Genomic DNA, 20,026 nt, shown 5'->3' with positions numbered 1-20,026 from the left:
GTAGCTAGCATGCTATTTAAGAGAATGATCGAGTGTACCACCGCCATTACTATCGCTCTCGGTGGGCATTAGCTTACTTTCCACGAATACACAGAACCATTTTCCCCTAGCTTCACTCTACCACTCACCCTTGAATCATAACTCAACATTTGCTTATTGACTCTAGCAGTTTTGTGGGGTTTTCTTGTTCAACACTAACCTGTAATACAGGAAAGAAATGATAAGACAGGGAGACGTGTTTCCTCTTTTCGATGTTCTCCGCCATTATGAGGAAATAGCGGTGCGTGCGCTCCCGTCTACAGTCCCTGGAGTAGACAACAAACCCACACTGCCACCTACTGTCAAAAGTGGTGTGACTACGGATACAATACAGTATATTGGCATTTCAACAGTACCAAACATCTCTTCAAGAGAAGATAGAACAACTGTTACATGCTTTATATCAAAGTAAAATACACATTCATACAAATGTGGGCACACATTGGTGGGCATCACATATGCAAGAACAGGTTTAATGATTTATCAGGTGGAACATTGTGGAATTATGTGTGTTGACATATCAACTGTCTTTACATGCTTGAAAGAATAAATCAAAAAAAAATTGTAGTATGTGGTATTTAATTGCAGAGAGCAGCACAGTGGAGAATGGAAAGCAGAACAGTCATGTTAATGGCTCAGTGGCCAGCAGCGGTTTAGCTAAATCTGAGGAGGACGCCGGTTCAGAAGGGACCAAGCAGGCCTTCCTGTCCCTGGAGCAGGTGGAGCAGGCACAGGCCAAGGCTTCAGTTATGGAGGTCTTCAAAAAGGTGAAGCCACTGGATTGTTATTACAGTCAAACAGTTTCTAAGATACAAGGATCCAGTGTTCTGAGTGTGATGAAATAATTCTGTTCTGTTGTGTGTATGAACTTTTTTTCTTCCGTTTGTAGATCTGGGTGATGGCGTTCTGTGTGACGTTCGTGTTCACAGTCACTCTGTCCGTGTTCCCTGCTGTCACTGCAGATGTCAGAACTACTTTCCCAGGGAAATGGGGTATGATCACACCTCAGTTCAACTCAGTGATTAGATGAGATGGCTGCTGCGCTCCACAAACACTTAATGGGTATCTCTACCCTCATGTGTTGTAGACTGCCAGATCCTCCTGTTCCTAAGTCCCTTGCTTTTCATTCTTTCCTCAGAGCGCTACTTCATGTCAGTGTGCTGCTTCCTGATGTTCAACATCAACGACTGGTTGGGTCGGACCATCACCACACTGATTCGTTGGGTGAGTGTCTGATCATATCATGTTTACATAGGAGAAGGGTGTTTCTCCTGCATCCTGGTACTGTTCAGTGGCAGCAGAGATGCAAAATGAGAATCTGACCAACCAGACTTGACATGCACGGTAGCTGATTTCTGCCGGAGCGCCTGCAGCCTGCACACACAGCTTCAGTTCTGTTACAGAAGTTTAAACTACATCACTTAGTCTGATGGCTGATAAATGGATTTAGTCTCATAGCATATACCGTGCTGTTCCCATCATACTGACAAGCCCTGTTGTGACTAGCTCTGTGTTTATGGAGCCTTCACTCGTCCTCTGCTGGAACAAAAATAGTAACCAGGCCGATGGGATTTGGCTTCCTCATTTGTTGCTTCTACAGTACCAGATGTTTCTGTGCCTTTCATGCAACCCTACTCCCCAGCTCCCACACATCAAAATCCCTCCTGTGGTTCACATCCACACCATCAGGCATTCCTTTGCGATTGTACTTTTTGTCCACATAAACTCATGTTTCCCGTCTCTTCCATAGCCTCGGAAAGAGTCTCGCCTGTTCCCGGCACTGGTGGTCTCCAGGGTGGTGTTCATCCCTCTGCTGATGCTCTGTAATGTCCAGAGTCGCTCCTTCCTTCCCGTCTACTTTGCCCACGATGGTGCCTTCGCTGCCATCATGATACTCTTCTCTCTATCCAGCGGCTACTTCGTCTGTCTTTCCATGTCCTACGCACCACAGTGAGTGAGAGGAGATGTGTTCAACTGCTAGTATGTCATTTTCTTTGCATTATAGTTGTGTACGGCTTTCAGGTGCAGTAGAAGCTGGCCGCTTCCAAACTGTTTCTGCAGTTCAGGTTTGACCTTGTAAATTACACCTGACTGTGGATACACATTCATAAAACACAAGACGGGTGTATAAGTGATGCCGGGTAGCAGCAGCAAGTATGTAATTTGTAGTTACTTGGCCGGTTGGACTTGACAAAATAACCAGTGTGGCCCCTTGACTATATCTTGTGTTTGACTGTCTGTTCCCATGTGCTCTCTCGTCAGGTTAGTGGAGCCTAAGGATGCAGAGACTGCAGGGGCCCTGATGACCTTCTTCCTGGCCCTGGGCTTGTCCATAGGAGCGGGCCTGTCCTTCCCCCTCAGGGCTCTGGTCTAGTTTTGCGCACACTCTCACACATTCCCGTACGACCCTCCCTGTTTCTTCGCTGCCACTCATCCGTCAGGTGTTATGCAGATTACAGTATGACTATGTTTACAACCTGACCCTGACTGATGCTGTAAACAAATAGGCAGTGAATTGGCATTGGTCATAAGATTCCCAAGCAAACAGGGGAAATGCTCTTTTATCCAAACGAATACCGGTTATGTTAGTGGCTGCCAGTCTGAACAAACTTTATGCAGTTGTTACAAGATTGATTTTATTACATTATTTTTTTATCTTGACTAATTTATGTTCTTCTGTTTTAGGTTTGTGTTTAATTAAAGTTACTTATAAGTAGTTTTATGGCATTGGCCTCAGCTGATCAGGTGTAGATAAAGGGAAACCTTAGAAAGAGATTGGATTCACCTCCTCATGCTGCTATCCAGGAGACTTGTCTGTCATAGAAATGCTTGCTCTAGGTGCAGTTTGTTTATTCTGGCATTGGCTTTTCTTTTAACGAACAGCTGTAAGGATCAGAGTCTGCAGAGGTATTTTTGATGTGTACTGTCAATTTAAAAAAAAAAACACACAAAGGTTGGTTAATGACCTGTTTGATGGGCATGGATGGATTACTGAAAGGGCCAACTGAGCACAGGCTCAGAGTCATAAAGGATCAGGGGCCATTTTACCCATTCAGGGTTTTCCTCACCTTCTAGTTGCCTCTGGTCATCTCTCCAGGACCAAAGCTCTTGCTGCCATCTACTGGTCAGAAGACTGAAGTTCTTCAATGTTTCATTTCCTTCTCTTACAAAGCTCAAAGGTGAATTTGAAGACTTGTGCTGAGACACTGGATGAATCCCAATTCCCTTATTTTATTCTATTGTTCCACAGTCGTCACTCAACTGAGAAGTTGTTTGAAGGACGTCCCAAAGCTCTTATTCCTGCTTGCAGCAGTTTTTGGGAACTGACATGCCCCTTTTTTGAAAATCAGTTGGTCAGAGGAAATGATGTCATGTCTGTATAAATGTGTTTTCTCAGTTCTTCCCTGTTTGTATCTCTTCCTAACACTTTACATGGGCAAGGCCATGACACGGGGAAAAGGCAAGTGAGGGAAACATGGTGGATGCATTTAAGGGAATTGGGATTTCCCCACTTTCACTGTGTACTGACAGAAAAGAGTTCACGGTACCTGCTGATACTGTGCTGTACTTTCGGTGACCTGCCAGTGTTCAGGCCAACGGGTCATGTGACAGCCTTCTACTGACATGGCTGGGCTGCCATGGAGTGGAGCTGTGGTGCAGCTTCTGGCTCAGCAACAACAAGCAGGATTAGATCTTTTTTTTTTCTATTAATTTATTTTTTTGTAGAACTTCTGCTCTTCTTTTGTTATTAAATGTACCAGCACAGTGATGTTCAGTGGTGGAAGAAGTACTCAGATCCTTTACTTAAGTAAAAGTAGCAATGCAACAGAGTCAAATTACTGTTACAAGTAAAAGTCCTGCACTCGAAATATTAAGTAAAAGTAGAAAACGTATTGGCATCAAAACATACTTGAAGTATTAAAAGTACTCTTTATGCAGACTGGCCAATTTAACATTAATGTATTGATGCATTGTTGTGTTCATCATATTTAATGTTGCAGCTGGGTGGGAATTTTCCAGTATACAATATAATAATCTTATTCTGAAAAGTATCTAAAGGTATAAAATAGATGTAGTGGAGTAAAAAGTACAATATTTGCCTCTGAAATATAGTGAAGTTTAAGTATGAAGTATCATAATACTCGTGTAAAGTACAGATACTTTGAAATTGTACTTGAGTAAATGTACTTGGTTACTCTCCGCCACTGGTGATGATGCTGTTGTTACTGTGATCTGTTAACAGTCTGATCAGATGTCAGTTTTAGGGAGGAAAAAGAAACATATGGTACTTCAAATGCTGAGCATTTCTTCTCTTTAGTATGGTATAAAGATTTATATATAGAGCACTTGTGTTAAAGTATTGGATTTTTTTTTTTTAAAGACATGTTCACTTGTACCAGGCTCCAGTGACACCATTACACTTTTCTCATTTTACTGTGCAAACACATCTTCGTATGTATAGAAATTAATTTATTGCACTAGATTGTATTTTTCTGTTTCAGCCTCATGACCAGCATTACACTATGTACTGTACATGTACGTAGATTGAAAATTTAGCTTTTCTTCCCCTTTGCTCAGTAACTTAATTTGTATACTTATTATTCAAGTATGTGGTTTTCCATAAGTTTCACTGAATTCGTAAACAAAGAGTTTGGTGAGCGGTTGTGTGTGTATCACACAAGAAGAGGTGACATGTACATGTAAATGGAGGAAATGAGTGATGTGAACCAAGGCCTCAGTCCAGATGAAGGGAGTAATATGGGATTTGTTGTTGTATTTTTAAAGTGTGACTGACTTCATTTATGCTGACTTCACATCCAGACAAAACCTGACACCTAAAAATGTTGTCCTGTGCTAATCCCAATCTGTAAATGTAGTTAATATCTTGATGTAGGAAGCTGAAATGCACCACGTTTCCCATGTCACGTCAAAGCAGCTACAGTAAAGGAGATGTTTGTATTCAGCTCATTTAATATCGGGGTCCTTATGTATAGTGCTGTGTCATACTTAAATAAGAACCTGATGTGGGTTAGAAGAAATTAAACTCTTACTGGTCATCTGAGGTTTCCTTGCTACTTATAACGTGGTGTACATATGAAGAATGTTAGTTAGATGAGTTACTTTAGGTACAGTAATCCTCAGGCAGGGTACAGTATGTAGTTGCAAGTATATTAACATTTTCAGCTGTTATAATCGGCCTAAATTTTAAAAGGCTCATGTTGTGTTTGCATCATATTGGACTGGCTGTAGAAACCAGCTGCTGCCTCCTTGTAAAGAGTTTATGCTTGTTGTTAATTGCAGAGGTGTCAACATGGAGCAGGACCTCTCCATTATCTCAGAACAGTTTTGTCAGTGGATTCAAAGCAGCAATGCATCATCCTGTTGTTTTCAGTGATGCATTCATATCATTAATACTTGATATCATCCATTACATGCAGTTCGCTTGTGCTTCATAGAGGTGCCGGCAAGACGATGAACACAGGAACTTGCAGACCCTGTGTCACGAGTTACAGTAAAGGGAATGCACCTGTGCATGTTCATAACATGTGTAAAGACCTGACTGTGAATAAATGGATTATTTCAACCAGTTGCCTTTGTATTTGTTCTAAATTGTCATTTGTATGAAAAGATTGATCTCCTTACCAGGGCTGTAGTTTTCACACAAGGATAAGAGGTAATGTTTAAGGATCCTTAGCTTTAAATGAACTATGGCTGCAGGAAAAAGCTGCAGTGTGTAGCTGTGGTGATGTACTGATCATGGTTTCATAACTACTACTTGGTGTAAAATGCCTATTTCAAAATAAGAGCTCGCTGTTACAGAAGCTAACTTCTAACATTAACAAATCTATCCTCAAACTGCATTTTAAGAAGCCTTGTTTTACTGCTTTCATCCGAGGTTTGTGTCACACTTCACTGTTTTAAATGAGACCCCTAGAGAAGTGATTAAAGCAGAATAAGCACAGAACATCCAGATGGATTTAATCCCTGTATTATTTATTGAAAACCCAGCGGTTGCCATTAACACCTGTTATGTCTAGTGATGCACCGAAATGAAAATTCTGGGCCGAAGCCGAAAATTTAGGATGCACTTGGCCGAAAACCGAAACAAAACCGAAAATGGCTTCTTTTTGTGTTTTGCAACTCGGTCATACATTTCAGGTAGACATTTTTCTGCTGTGGCAGTGTACAACACGGTTCAATGTTGTATGAGCCTACGAAATCCAATGTCCTCCACGACCGAAAAGGGCTGGTCGTCTAAGGCAATGAATTCCGTTACTTTCTCAGTAATGCCACATGCTTTGGGACTATCATCTGCAAATTTCTTAGTCTTTTCAAAGAATGTGGCGACCGAGGGTATTAGTAATGTAGTTGGGGCAATTTTAACCAATGTTGTTTTGCGGTACTCCTTATATTCAATTGGATGTCGTGATTTCAGGTGGTGTATCAAACCTGTTGTCGAAAAGTTCTTTGGCACCGTACCTCCTCTTGATATTTTCGCAGAACAAATGTTGCATATTGCAACTTTGGTGTCCTCACCTGAAACTTCAAAATGCTTCCATACCGCTGACATGCTTTGTTGTTGATGGGGAGACGCGTGATATAACAGCTCCAGTGTGACTGAAACCTAACCTGTGCTGGGCAGGGCATTTTCAGCGTGTTTTTTTTATTTTATTCCGGCCCGAAATAGAAATGGCCTTTTCGGCGGCCAAAAGTTCGGTGCACCCCTAGTTGTGTCTGTACAGGTAGGGGAGTAAGGAAATGTGGTAAACTTGTCAAGGAAATAAAAGGCAAAGGACAAAAAGACAAAGGAAAAAAAAAAACACTGATATGCTACAGAACAACACCCTCGTAGTTTTCTCATTTAACTTTTAATACTCTTTTTTTAAAAATGTTACACAGACGCAGAGATAAAAAGCACTGAGGAAGAAGACTGACAGTTTATAGGGAGATTTAAAAAAAGTTTAAATGAAAGACAGGGTGGGTGTGTCTTTTAAAATTGTGTTCATCGGTTTTCTCTTCTGCCAAGTGCCGCTTTTACGTGTTTACTTGTTGTGAAAAGCCACCAGGAGAGAATCCTCCCTCTCTCTCATTCTGTCTCTGTGCGTCTTCATCGTTTCTTTGGAGGCTGGGCTGTGCGGGGAGGAGTGACGGGCCGACCAGCGTTCATCCCTCCATACTGGTACTTGGCTTTCTTCTCAGATGGCTTCAGGATCTAGGATGCAGCCATCAAGCATTAGCTTTTAAATAAGACAACCTGTTCTGTGGGTATGTAACATGCTTCTTTATGCGTGTACTCCCGTACAGCAGAGGGGTATAGTGTGCTCTTCACTCACGTGCATTTATCTGACAGCTGAATTTACATACAAACCCACTGTCAACCTTCACATTTCCTCAAATACCATTTTCCGTTACACTGTTCGCAATCCTTCATCTATTTTGCGCATGCAGCGGATATCAGTATAACATCAGCACTTGGTCCTGACTTCATACCTGGAAGGAGCACATCAGGGTTTCATCCACGCTCATCATGCCGCCGGCGTTGTCGAACTCTCCGCAGTAGTTTGGAGCCGAGAACAGAGTCACCAGCTGCCGCTTTGCAAAGAACTCATAACCATCTTCTACCACCTGGGGGCGTCAGACACAGGAACATTAGTCACTGCATACCTGATACCATGTGCATAGATATCCATCATCTGATAAAGACTCTGAGCAGTGATGCACTTCATCTAAATATATGGCTGTATTAAACTACGACTGGATGGATCAGGGTGTCTACAGAGTTTAACAAATTAAATTTAAGACTTTTTAAGACCAACTTATATGAAATTTAAGACCAAGCTGCCAATGAATACGGGCACGTGGATGCCACACACACTACTGAACCTCATTTTGACTTGTTTTGAGGACATTACATCAAAGTTGGATCAGCCTGTAGTGTTGTTTTCCACTTTAATTTTGGGTGTCACTCCAGATCCAGACCTCCATGGGTTGCTAAATTTGATTTCCATTGATAATTTCTGTGTGATTTTGTTGTCAGCACATTCAACTATGTAATGAACAAGGTATTTAATAAGAATATTTCATTTTGAATCGCTTCCTCAGAACATTTGACTTGGTGATTAGCTGGGCCATGAGTGAACCTGATTTACCCTCAGCTTGCTCTGTCAGTTTGTCTGCTTCTTTATCAAGGCTGTTTGCCACCTCAGCTAGTACCATCTTCCTCTTTTTGAGCTGCTCAAGGAGGTCCTCTGCAGCTTTTCTCTTTGTGCATTGCTCTCCTTCTTTCTCTTTTCCTGATCCAGGTGTAGCCGATACTGAGATCTTGCAGAAGCTGCAGCTGCCAGGATCTCCTTCGTCAGAGGAACTTTTAGAACCCCCCCACAGGCAGAAACATAGTCACATATCATCCTCTGAGCATCAACTGTGTCCTCCTGCATATTATCAGCCTCTACCTCCTTGTTCACAGAAAAACCCCTCTCCACTGTTGCTTGGCCATGGGAGAGGAGCAGTAGTTTCTTGCAGAAAGTCCAGAGCTCAGGGTAAGACTGACAGAGGAGACCATGCAGGAAAACATCCAGCCTTGTCTTCATGGGTTGGAACAAAGACAATGACTCAGATTTTGCCTCCAGAGACAAAAAGTTTCCAAACTGCTGGACAATTACATCACCTGTTGTAAAACAGATTAAGACAAAACAACACAATTAACATCATGAAAAAAAAACTGAAAACCAATTGCTGCTAAATTGTGTGAAAGCAAGCTTCAGATAAATGTGACCATGTACATTTCCCTAGATTTCTAAAAACTTAAATACCAGCAGAGATGCCTCCTGGCAGCTGGTGGTCTTGCAGAAACCTATGTACAAGTCGCTTCATTCTTTCCTGGCACAAATTAGGGTCTGAGAACATGTTTGCTGGGTCCAAACATGCCACCTGCCTCACAACCGTGTACTTCAGTGGGCTCTTATCTTGCATTTTCTGGATGATGTTAGTCAAACAGTCCATGCAGTCCTTTCTAAACTCCAACACACTGAGCTCACCTACTCTGCTGCTACTCTGGAGTTCCTAACAGGAAGGGTTGGAAACAGACAGTGAAACAGACTTATGTTTTATGCAAATTCCTCTATCATAACTGTTATTTGCTATTTGACACAATACCTTTATAACTGCTTCTGCTCCTAAGCCAATGTCCACATTCTTTGGTCGTTTTCTTGCTTTCGTGTTAGTTGTGTCCAGTCTGACCATCTGCAGTGCAGTGATGTCATTAAGGATTTCTTCTTTGATGAACCATTTTAGCAAACTCCACTCTGAGAACACACATGTATTATGTCAATGTAAATAACATGTCTTAATGACAATAAATTCAAATAGAAGGGTCAATAGGATGTTATTACCTTCATGAGCATGACCAGGTCTTTGCTAATGAATGGCAACACAGGCTCATCTGTCTGATATTTAGTCAGAAAAGTGGAGAAGGTTCTGGAGACAGCCATGAAGAAATGAAACTTGGCCATTATAAAAGGATCATTCCGTGCCTCTGCAAGGGAGTCATAGGATGATGATCTTGGATTTGGAAGTTTTTTCTGTGTTACTGCATTCACATACATCACGATCATTGGCCATACTGCAATTATGGAAGCCCATTCCCACCAGTTAAAAGAGAAATAAAACGCTCTAAGTCGTTATTTCTACTTAGCTAAGTAGAAATAACTAGATAGTTAAATCGAAATTCCGACTTATCTATGTCGAAATTCCTACATAGCTCAAAGTATCTTGACGTAAGCCTGTCAACCGGAAGTAGTTATTCTTCTCACCTACTCTGCTGCTACTCTGGAGTTCCTAACAGGAAGGGTTGGAAACAGACAGTGAAACAGACTTATGTTTTATGCAAATTCCTCTATCATAACTGTTATTTGCTATTTGACACAATACCTTTATAACTGCTTCTGCTCCTAAGCCAATGTCCACATTCTTTGGTCGTTTTCTTGCTTTCGTGTTAGTTGTGTCCAGTCTGACCATCTGCAGTGCAGTGATGTCATTAAGGATTTCTTCCTTGATGAACCTTTTTAGCAAACTCTGAACACACATGTATTATGTCAATGTAAATAACATGTCTTAATGACAATAAATTCAAATAGAAGGGTCAATAGGATGTTATTACCTTCATGAGCATGACCAGGTCTTTGCTAATGAATGGCAACACAGGCTCATCTGTCTGATATTTAGTCAGAAAAGTGGAGAAGGTTCTGGAGACAGCCATGAAGAAATGAAACTTGGCCATTATAAAAGGATCATTCCGTGCCTCTGCAAGGGAGTCATAGGATGATGATCTTGGATTTGGAAGTTTTTTCTGTGTTACTGCATCCACATACATCACGATCATTGGCCATACTGCAATAGCCCTATCGATGACTGGTAGGTTTTCTATCCAACGATGCCCACAAAATGCCAGGGTTAAACACAAAGGTCTTGGTCAGAGTGCAGAAATCCTCTCTTCTTGCAGGGCTATTATGGAAGACTGTATGCATTGCCCTGAGAAATTTCTCCATTTGCCAGACACTAAAGCCACTTTTTATGGCATTATGGAGTGTGTGGAGACCACAGCTCCCGACCACAGTCAGCTGGGCACCTGCAAAGGCCTCTGAATGTTCTTGCTGCAAGAGTTCAAAAAACTTCCAGTTTACACTGGGTCCATCCATGGAGACAGATAACATTTCTCTCAGATCAAGATGCTGCACACCATTAACACTGATTTTCTCAGGTGTTCAAATACTTATGTTCAGCAGTGCAAGACAAATTCTTTAAAAATCATACAATGTGATTTCCTGATTTTTTTAAATTTTTATTCTGTCTCTCAGAGTGGGAATGCACCTACAATGTGAATTTCAGACCCCTCCATGATTTCTAAGTGGGAGAACTTGCAAAATCGCAGGGTGTTCAAATACTTCTGTTCCTCACTGTACATATCAAACAAATACATACCCTATAAAAATATATATTATAACTGACATTTTCTATGATGCACTCTAATATGTAAGCTAATAAATACACTGAATAAAAGAAAACTTACTTTGAAATGTTGAAGTAGATCTTGTGCAGTTGCATGTCCCATAAACTGAGATCCAAAGAACCTTGACTGAACACGGTCATTCAACCAATACCGCACATGCAGGTCCAGTTGCTTGCTTTTAGTTGTCTGGTTCAGGGTCTCATCAAACATGATCACAAAAGCACCACACCTGTTGACCTCTGCGATAAGTTCTTTTTTGATATATGGTGCCAGTCCAAACCTAGCTACATGTTCTGCTTATATCCTTTCCACATGTAAATGTCTGCACAAGTCCAGAGTCCGGAAACATGGCTTTGAAAGCCTCCTCAATCCCGTCATTTGACCTGAATGAGTGATGGCCTGTTACCGTCCTCAGCACCCAAATTACCTCCACTCTTAGTGTTGGCGTAGAGCCAACAACTACACGCAGGTCAGATGGTGGCGTTGTAGGCTGAGGATCCTCAGTATCCACGGTGACATCCTTGCTATCAGGAAGAGTAGAGCAGAACCCTTGAATCGAACTCTTACCGCGGGCTCTCGCATACTCCTGGTGTTTCCCGCTCTGCGTGTGCGATTCCACCGCTTTGATGCCCATTGTGCCGAGTTTAAAACGTCTGCGACATACGATGCAATTTGCCTCGAAGACATTTTCAGGCACCGGCTTCAACCACCATGAGAGGTCATCATTCTGAAGCCACTTATAATTAAACTTACATTTACCCATTCTCTCTGGTCATGACACTAGCAACAGCGAGCTACGGGAAAAATACTTCTTCTTCATTTTATTGGCGGTCTGCAAGGTAAGCTGTTTGTTGTTAGCAACTGCCTATAAAAGAAACAGAAGAAGAAGGCTGACGTTCTCATAACCGCAGTGCAAAACATTGCGTAGTGGAGTGGGATTTTTGGAAACAGCGTGTTGGATCTCTGACTTAAGTTTTGGTTTTTTTGCGGTAATGTCACAAAAAATATTTAAGACCTCTCGAATCAGAATTTAAGGCTTTTTAATACTTTTTAAAGGCCTTTTATTGGGAGATCTTTATTTAAGACATTTTAAGACTTTTTAAGGACCCGCAGCCACCCTGTGGATGTTTCTAGGAAGCCTGATAAATCAGGTAAGGCGCACCCCTGATTAAGGGAAGGTGTTAATCATGTATTGAAACAATTAACAAATGTGTGTGTGGGGGGTACCTGGTGAGCTCTGCAGATCAGGTCCAGGTCATGGCGGTTGAGGAACTTGCTGACCACATCAGCTCCAAAAGTGAAGGACACGCCGCGGTCATTCTCCCCCCAGCCCTGGACGTCCTTGTCTGGGTCTGACCACAGCAGATCACACAGGAGCCCTGGGACGAACAAGGCACACGCTCAACTGTATCATCCCACACGCTTCACTTCAGTGGAGTTGACTGCTAACACGACTTGTCTCCACGTCTGACCTGGGATCCAACACTCCTGCCTGGGTCACAGCCTCTCTCCAACTACTGGAAGTCACCTTTACATCAACTATTTAATGACTGCCCCTCTGTAATGTATGCACACACACAAACACAAACACACACACACACACTTCACATTCAGACACTTGGAGCCTCCCTGAAAGATAACAAGAGGCCCTGAGAGACAGTGGCTGCCAAGGTCTGAACACTGGCTGCCTTATAAGGCCAAACCAGCTTTGATGAAGACTTAAGACCTCATGTCCATTGGGACTTATAACAGACTGATAGTATAGCACATGAAAAGGCACAGCATTAAATATGACCTAGGATTAATGGGTATAAGGAGAGAGATGTTGACAGCTGACAGCCGGCACTTACTCCCTTCTCATGTGCTCACCAGAGAACATAAATAATAGCCATGAGAACAGACGAATCCACCAGTGGCTGAGTTTACATGGACTCAAGAGTCCCTCTGTGGAACCCCAGTCAAAGAAAAGCTTGCACTAAAAACACTCCTACCTCAGAGTCGGGCTGGGTTGTCATGAACTAGTGTGCATGAGTTTGATTTATTACTGCAGGAAGCGCGTTGGCCGTTACAGATCTAAATCAACCCCTCCTCACTGTCAGCCTGGGAGAAACTCGTGGTGCTAGTTTAGCGTGTGCAGCCGTCTTATGCACCCCACAAGGCGGTACTGGGCAGGGCAGGAACTGTCTCACTCAGGTTTTTCTGCCTTTTAAAAAGTACATTTCAAGTTCAACTAGCTCAGCTAACTAGAGGCATCACAGTGGCCCAGGTGTGTGTTTCTGTTGTGGGTGTGGCTTCATGCCACCAACCCACAGCCAGGCCTAAACTCACCAAAATAACCATGCAAATTTAATACAGTACATATTAAAATGTCCCAAAAGAAACTAAATGCATTAGTGGCAAATTGAAGTCTGGTATTCACAATATTACTCAAAAATACATAGGCATCATTAGCAAATCGTTTTAATGACCCAAGTATTTTCTGTTATATTATTATATGCTGGATTAATAATACTGATGTGGAGCACTGTTTCATGTTTGATTAATGCACTCGAATTGTAACAGTGGATCATAATTTTTAAGATGATTATAAAGTATAGTTTGTATATAAAAACAAACTATAAAGTAACAATGTAGTGAAGCAGGAGTCAAATTAGCACTACATGGAAATGCTCAAGTGAATACAAGTACCTCAAAACTAAAGTGTGACTGATCTAAACCAAGAATAAATCCTATGATCCTATTAGCCAGGACATCCATGACATGAGCAGCACCTGGCCTACTGTGTGCACGTGTGTGTGCTGACCCACCTGTGTCAGGCACATCTGTGGGTCTCATGATGCGTCTGATCTGCTCCATAGACTGCAGGTCAGGAGAGAGGCCTGTGGGCAACACAACAAAGTACATCTCTTCGTCAGTCTCCCCTCGTGCCTGTGCAGGTTTTATCCCGTCATAAAAGCTACTGACTTGCTCTGACCCCTTTACCTCGCATCAGGCTCACAAACCCAAGAATACTAAAAGCTTTCAAACATGGATCACACCTGGCCTTAAGCAACGACAGGAGTGCACAGCCTTATTCTGTGTGTTCACCCTCAGGTGAACATCAAGGAGACATACTCCAAATCCAGAAATCAATACACAAACAGATGTGCATTTCTTGTTTTGGTGTGAATACCTCCATGACAGCAGAAGATCTTCTCGTCTACTATGGCAGCGATGGGCAGGCAGTTGAAGCAGTCAGTGAAAGTCTTCCACAGCTTGATGTTGAATCTGCGTTTACCTGCAAAAGCAGCCAGGCAGTGAGTCAGCAGACTGTGTGGGCTGTTAACTGTGGTTTTACAAGCTCAAGCTTGAGAAGCCAAGAGGACATATGTGGAGTAAAGGATTCAGTTCTTCACCTAGTCCCAGGAACAACTCAGTGATTCATACAGCAATTTCAGCTTAAGTCTCTCAGGTTTGCCTGACTGCTTCTCTGACAACTACACTTCTGCTCACCTACTGGGCGCTAACTAGATTGCACGATCCGCTCGACTACATTAGAGCAGAGCACTCACATTCATCGTAGAACCCGTAGATGCGGTTGATGGAGGCACACTCGTGGTTGCCCCGGAGCAGGAAGAAGTTCTCAGGGTATTTAATCTTGTACGCCAGCAGCAGGCAGATGGTCTCCAGAGACTGCTTCCCTCTGTCCACATAGTCGCCCAGGAACAGGTAGTTGGCCTCTGGAGGGAAGCCGCCGTACTCAAAGAGCCTCAGCAGGTCTGTGTACTGTCCATGGATGTCACCTGGATGGAGGATGGAGAGGGAGCGGTGATGGATCGAAGAAGGGAGGAGCAGGAGATAATGACAGACTGCAGGGCTGAATGGCAGACTACTGACCACAGATTTTGAGCGGAGCCTCCAGCTCTAGAAGGATCGGCTGACTGAGGAAGATCTCCCGGGACCTGATGCACAGGCCACGCACCTCGGCCTCCGTCATCTGGACAATCTTCCCTGGACGACATCCTCGCACTAGAGGAGGGAGAGAATGGGTGGGCACAGGTTAAAGATGGACTGAGTTTTGGACACTGTGGAGCAGCTTTCAGGCATGATGCTCCAATCCTGGTGCTGTCGGTACTGCACCCCCGTCACGCCTCTCAAGGGTCTGACTCTCACTTCGCTGCACAAATCACCTCCCACAGGGTGAGCTTTAAAATGAACCTTAAATACGGGAGGCAGGTTTAGTCAACAGAGAGGATGGAAATAGCCTCTGTGGCCTTTGTTGATGTTGGGAGTGTTTTTGGAGACGTTTCCTGTTGTGCAACTGAGGAACCAGGGGCTGTAAGACTCCACTACACATGCATGAGACTGGTAAGAAAGTTAGCAGAGCAATAACAGACACTAAATAGAATAGATTATCTGTTTTATGCTGCCAAAATAGATCCTACTTCTTATACTGTTCAAAATTATTACACTTATAGTACGCATGCAAAGTCCATCTGAAAGTCTTTTCAGTAAACCATGAATTACTGCCTAAACATGTTCAGTCATCCTGCCTGCATCAGGGTACCACCTGGATGTTTGTACTGGCCCTTTATATGCTTTATGAACATATATATTTCATATCAAACAGAGGACATATATTTGTGCTTTATAAAAAGCTCTGTTCTCACACACATATGTGATTTTTCCTTTAACAATGCACTGCAGAGAAACACTGCAAAAAACAAATACATGGTTTTCATAATGTGGAAAACTGATTTCTGCTTGGTTTTTATACATCTTAGTTACCAAATAGTTGGTAGCTGCAGCCCTACTGGCTGCCTTTGCGATTCCAAGTCTTTCTGCAGCATTTCAATGTTTTCCACTGCGCTGTGTTTCCTTCTGTGCTCTTTTCCTCTTGCCTGATAAACCACAGAAGTAGGCCAGAGCCGACTAAGGCTGCTGCTGTCAAGGACACAACAGCAACAAGATGGAAGCCATAGCAGGCATCAGACAACAGGGAAATCAAAGAGGAATCCTGCAGCTGAACAGCTAGAGGACTTGTTTTTGACACCAGCCATCATGCTGCAGCTCATGGGATTTTACACTCAGTTTTAAAGGACTGGCGTGTGTAGTAGTGTGCACATGTGCAACAAGACACTGCTATTTCTGCCTGGAGACCTTGGGCGATAAATACCGTTTCCCCCTGCCACAACCAAACACAACCTGTGATCACACATGCTCCACCTGAAGCGTAAGGCGGGGGCTTAAACTGTCCAACAGGGAAATGCACAAGTAAATAAATACAAAAACACTGCATGAACCACAATGTCATGACTTTGTGAGGTAAAAACAAAAGTCAGGTTCATGGTGCCCTTAACATTCTGTGGGACAGAAACATAAACATTCTGTTTTATTGCTCTTTATGCACAACATACGGGCCAGAAGCGTCTGAGTCTGCTGAATGCATGTCGACTGTCAAGAGTGAGTTCACACCCCTCCCTCCAGCTCTGTGGTGACGCGTTTGCAGGTCTGTGCTAGCTCAACTGACACTGAGGGAGGCCTGATATAGGAGACACACACACACACACACACACACACACCACTAGTCTCACTTGCCTGGGAGGATCCCCTTTCATCATATGGTTAAGTTAAGGCAGAGCCTGGAGCACACAAACACTAATGTCTTTGCTTACTGCTTCACACACACACACACACAGTGATACAGTGACCTTGACTTCAGATTGTGTCACTGCCGGCTTGTGGGCAGGTATCCCAGCATCCTTTACTCTGTCATCACTGCACTGCAGCTTCCCCAGTGAAGAGGAAGCAAAGGAGTGAGAGATACAGAGAGAGGGAGAGAGAGAGAGAGAATGGGAGGTGGTACCCTTGTGTGATCACCATAGCAACCCAGCAAGACCAATTTCCAGCAAGGTATTGTTGAGTGGAGCTGCTGCTATATGCAGGGGGAGGAGAGGAGCTGATCTGTAACAAAGTGGCATCTCCGCCAACCCACGTCCTGCATACTAACATCACCTGCCAGCAGTGAAGGACATCTGACAGGACCACAGGCAGACATACACACACACACACACACACACACACACACACACACACACACACACACTTCCAGTAACACACTGATAATGATACAAGTGGACCATATTACCTTTTATCACACATGCATCATTCAGCACCAGAAATATTCTGTCCAGCACAATACGCACCTGCACACACGTGTACACAGACACACAAACCAGCAACAGGTAGCATGAATTCAGGTCATGATTTTAGCAGTAGTGTCGCTTTGTTTAACGTTAGCAGTGGTGATGAGGAAAAAACCTCAGCTTATGAAAACAGCTGTATATCACGGAGGAGCTTCGTCAAGTCTGCAACATTAACCCTGACGATGTCACAGTGATGTCATCCGGTTTGTCTTAACCCTTTTCACACCAAGTCTATGTTTTAAGGAGAGTAGTACAAGTAAGAGTATCGAGAAGTATTGGTATCAATGCGCAGTATCAGGATCAATATCAGTAATTGCTAATGATACCCATTACTAATTATGGTGCAGTGTGGGATCCAGGGATTTAGCAGCTTTTCTGACCCACACTTGAGACTCAAGGTCAGGATATCTTGACCTCTGTTGCTAAAGTTTGGGCGTGTGCTCTTCTAATCCATCTCCCACAGGTGCCTAAGAAAAGTAGAACTAAACATCAAGAGAACTGCCTTCATCTAGTACATCCAGCAAGTCTGTGAACAGAGCATCTGTGTAGAACACAGAAAGAAACTACCAGCTGGGTCAGTGCAGGACTTTGGTCTAAATGTTCAGGTGTCATAGGACTATAGTTTTTGACATGATGTGCAGAAATGAAACAAATATTAAGTCGGAGCTCTAAAACCACAAACACGCTCATCTTCAGGCCACCGACGACAACACGACAAGCTCCCTCTGTCCTGAAGCAACAAAAACACTCAAATGCATTTAACATAAGTGGGAAGACACCCGATGCCAGACAGTGACAATCAAAACACATGCACAGTGTTGATCAGTGGGGGTCACTGTTTCCTCAGTGAGCGCAAACAAGGTTCCCCAGCTACAACAGCAGTCCAACTTCGCTTCACCAGCGCCTCATCTGATCACGTGCTTTTCCCGGCTAGTTTTTGCGCATGTTCAGAGCACATCTCTTTGACAAACCTCTCCATGTTCCACTGCATCGCTCCTAATTTGGCCAGCTACATGTCTGTTCCCCTAAGCTTTTAACTCCGTCTCTTTTTCCCAGAACACTCTTTTTTTTTTCTCCCCCAATGTATTTATCTTCAAGTTGCATCCTTGGCCGAGCCTGAACTCCTGGGTCACCGTCCTCCACCACCTTGCCAGTGAACTGACGTCAGACTCCGCACCGTACCCCTCCCAGAGTCCTCTTTGCATTCCAGACAGCTCACACTCAGACCTTCACAGATGAAGCTCCGCTGGGCTTCAGCCTGGGACATGCTCTGCTCAAGGCATCTGCCAGATTAAACCCTTAGCCTAGATACACACATTTTTCAGCTGAAATGTTTTTGTTTTTTTTTTAAGATGATGAAATTTGATCTTTCAGCCCATGACTAACTTGATACATCAGTAGCAAAGCATGCACATGGAAACCGCAGCATTCTGGGCTGCACTTTATTTGACTTTTTAGGCTTTGAATGTAGGTCTTTAAAAAGATCTCTCTGCTACTTTTGCGTCTCAAAAAACTCAACACTATAGTACTGTAGCCTATACTGAAAGTGCTGGGCACAGGAAATTAATGGTCATTTTCTTTACTGATAACTCTCTCACCTGAACAACTGATCATTTTGGTTTAGAAAACATATGTTACAGTCCAAGACGATGTCATATTTTGTCCAACCATCAGTCCAGAACATTCCATTTAGAATGATATAAGCCAGTGTATCATAATGTGCTGCATGTATATATCCTCAACATAACTACACAACTCATCAACAGAGGCCAACATTTTGCACGGCTGTTCTTGTGCTTCTCTTCATTTTGTTAACTAAAAAATGCTGCTGAAAAATGAACCGTCCTCTACTCAGAGAGGTGAGATCCTATTATTATTATTATTTGAGTTTCACTGCTCACTAACCTCCCTCGCTGTCATTGATCTTTCTCAGTACAAGTAAGCCAGTTTCAATTCAAGTTCAGCTTCCAGTCACTTGACAACTTAATTCAATAAATATTTGGGAAGATCTTGGTTACTGCCCAACCCACCATTGTGCTGCATGTTGAACCACACCAGAGAGATGTTGCGACATACACCGACGCAGACCGTGTGAACACGCAGTCGGACTGTGACAGAGTTATAAAACCAGCATGTGGCTGGGACAATCGTGTTTGTGCAGTTTTTGGAAACAGAGGAGAGCTGGAGCTTTCTCCTCAGGAAGGGGTTCAAGAGTTTATTTCTTATTCTTTGTGGATTTTTTTTTTTAAAGCAACGTCTTACCCAAAACTACCAGTAGACTGACATTAACAGAAACTTTATATCCACTTAAATACTACAGGAACATAAAGAAATATGAAACTTGTAAATATAAATGACAAATCTAAAGGGAAAAGAGATTCAGTCGAGTCATTTCTCCTGTTTCATGGTTACAAACTCTTTGCTAAGGTTCAAGGAGCTCAGCCCTGTTCAGTGAGAGTAAGTGATTACAGACAGAGGCATTACCATATATGGGCGTTGCTGTATGGAGGAAGTAGTATCTGCCAAGAAGAAAGAATTTTCTAATGGCTCAAGCAGAGCCATGAATTATAAGCAGGTATGACTGTGCACGCTTCAGCCACTGCTGCAACTTGCAGCGCCAATAAAGATGCCCCGTCAGACCTTTTGTAGCTCTCCACCTCCTGCCTATTCTTTCCAACTGGGCGTGAGGCCAGCAGCTCCCCTCCACCCCTGCCGCTAACCCTCTCCCACACAGGGGTGATGGAAAACAGTGACCCCTCAATGAGCAAGGAACACATGTCGACTCTGGCGAGGA

The 20,026-nt window shown here is 43.2% G+C and overlaps 3 protein-coding genes across 5 annotated transcripts in view; 1 reads left to right on the top strand and 2 right to left on the bottom strand.

Moving 5' to 3' along the window:
• The window catches only part of LOC109969429 (equilibrative nucleoside transporter 2-like), a 14,835-nt gene extending 9,437 nt beyond the window's left edge, over nucleotides 1-5,398 (top strand). Inside the window, exons 9-13 of the mRNA XM_020616309.1 lie at nucleotides 628-806; nucleotides 929-1,031; nucleotides 1,178-1,263; nucleotides 1,790-1,989; nucleotides 2,302-5,398. Coding sequence (XP_020471965.1) covers nucleotides 628-806; nucleotides 929-1,031; nucleotides 1,178-1,263; nucleotides 1,790-1,989; nucleotides 2,302-2,413 — 680 coding nt within the window. The 3' untranslated portion in view covers nucleotides 2,414-5,398. The remainder of the gene's footprint in view (nucleotides 1-627; nucleotides 807-928; nucleotides 1,032-1,177; nucleotides 1,264-1,789; nucleotides 1,990-2,301) is intronic.
• Nucleotides 5,399-6,012: 614 nt separating this feature from the next.
• LOC109969433 (serine/threonine-protein phosphatase PP1-beta catalytic subunit-like) overlaps nucleotides 6,013-20,026 on the bottom strand; it is a 20,666-nt gene continuing 6,652 nt past the window's right edge. Inside the window, exons 2-8 of the mRNA XM_020616321.1 lie at nucleotides 14,924-15,055; nucleotides 14,599-14,829; nucleotides 14,220-14,324; nucleotides 13,855-13,926; nucleotides 12,275-12,426; nucleotides 7,531-7,665; nucleotides 6,013-7,252 (exon numbers count right to left, since the gene is read on the bottom strand). Of these exons, the coding sequence (XP_020471977.1) occupies nucleotides 7,148-7,252; nucleotides 7,531-7,665; nucleotides 12,275-12,426; nucleotides 13,855-13,926; nucleotides 14,220-14,324; nucleotides 14,599-14,829; nucleotides 14,924-15,055 (932 nt within the window). The 3' untranslated portion in view covers nucleotides 6,013-7,147. The remainder of the gene's footprint in view (nucleotides 7,253-7,530; nucleotides 7,666-12,274; nucleotides 12,427-13,854; nucleotides 13,927-14,219; nucleotides 14,325-14,598; nucleotides 14,830-14,923; nucleotides 15,056-20,026) is intronic.
• Nucleotides 8,137-10,772, bottom strand: LOC109969435 (uncharacterized). 3 transcript variants are annotated; one of them, XM_020616322.1, is made up of 4 exons: nucleotides 9,353-9,751; nucleotides 9,196-9,314; nucleotides 8,853-9,102; nucleotides 8,137-8,707 (listed from the first exon to the last, which is right to left on the bottom strand). In XM_020616322.1, the coding sequence occupies exons 2-4, from the start codon at nucleotides 9,280-9,282 to the stop codon at nucleotides 8,247-8,249; spliced, it is 798 nt and encodes a 265-aa protein (XP_020471978.1). In that variant the 5' UTR covers nucleotides 9,283-9,314; nucleotides 9,353-9,751; the 3' UTR covers nucleotides 8,137-8,246. The 3 variants fall into 3 exon arrangements, with proteins under 3 accessions (XP_020471978.1, XP_020471979.1, XP_020471980.1); XM_020616323.1 differs by having other exon boundaries at nucleotides 9,196-9,337; nucleotides 9,432-9,751; XM_020616324.1 differs by lacking the exons at nucleotides 8,853-9,102; nucleotides 9,196-9,314; nucleotides 9,353-9,751 and adding exons at nucleotides 9,970-10,113; nucleotides 10,199-10,772.

Source organism: Monopterus albus, unplaced genomic scaffold (genome assembly GCF_001952655.1).
Source record: "Monopterus albus unplaced genomic scaffold, M_albus_1.0 scaffold173.1, whole genome shotgun sequence".
In the NCBI taxonomy this organism is placed as follows: domain Eukaryota; kingdom Metazoa; phylum Chordata; class Actinopteri; order Synbranchiformes; family Synbranchidae; genus Monopterus; species Monopterus albus.
This window is presented reverse-complemented; position numbering and strand designations above follow the sequence as displayed.

Bases quoted from the DNA above. Each gene is read 5' to 3' on its own strand.
- LOC109969435 (XM_020616322.1), bottom strand. From the start codon at position 9,282: ATGGTCAGACTGGACACAACTAACACGAAAGCAAGAAAACGACCAAAG. The intron at 9,103-9,195 runs GTATTGTGTCAA...CCTTCCTGTTAG, and splicing joins GAGCAGAAGCAGTTATAAAG to GAACTCCAGAGTAGCAGCAG. The intron at 8,708-8,852 runs GTATTTAAGTTT...GTTTTACAACAG, and splicing joins GCCAGGAGGCATCTCTGCTG to GTGATGTAATTGTCCAGCAG.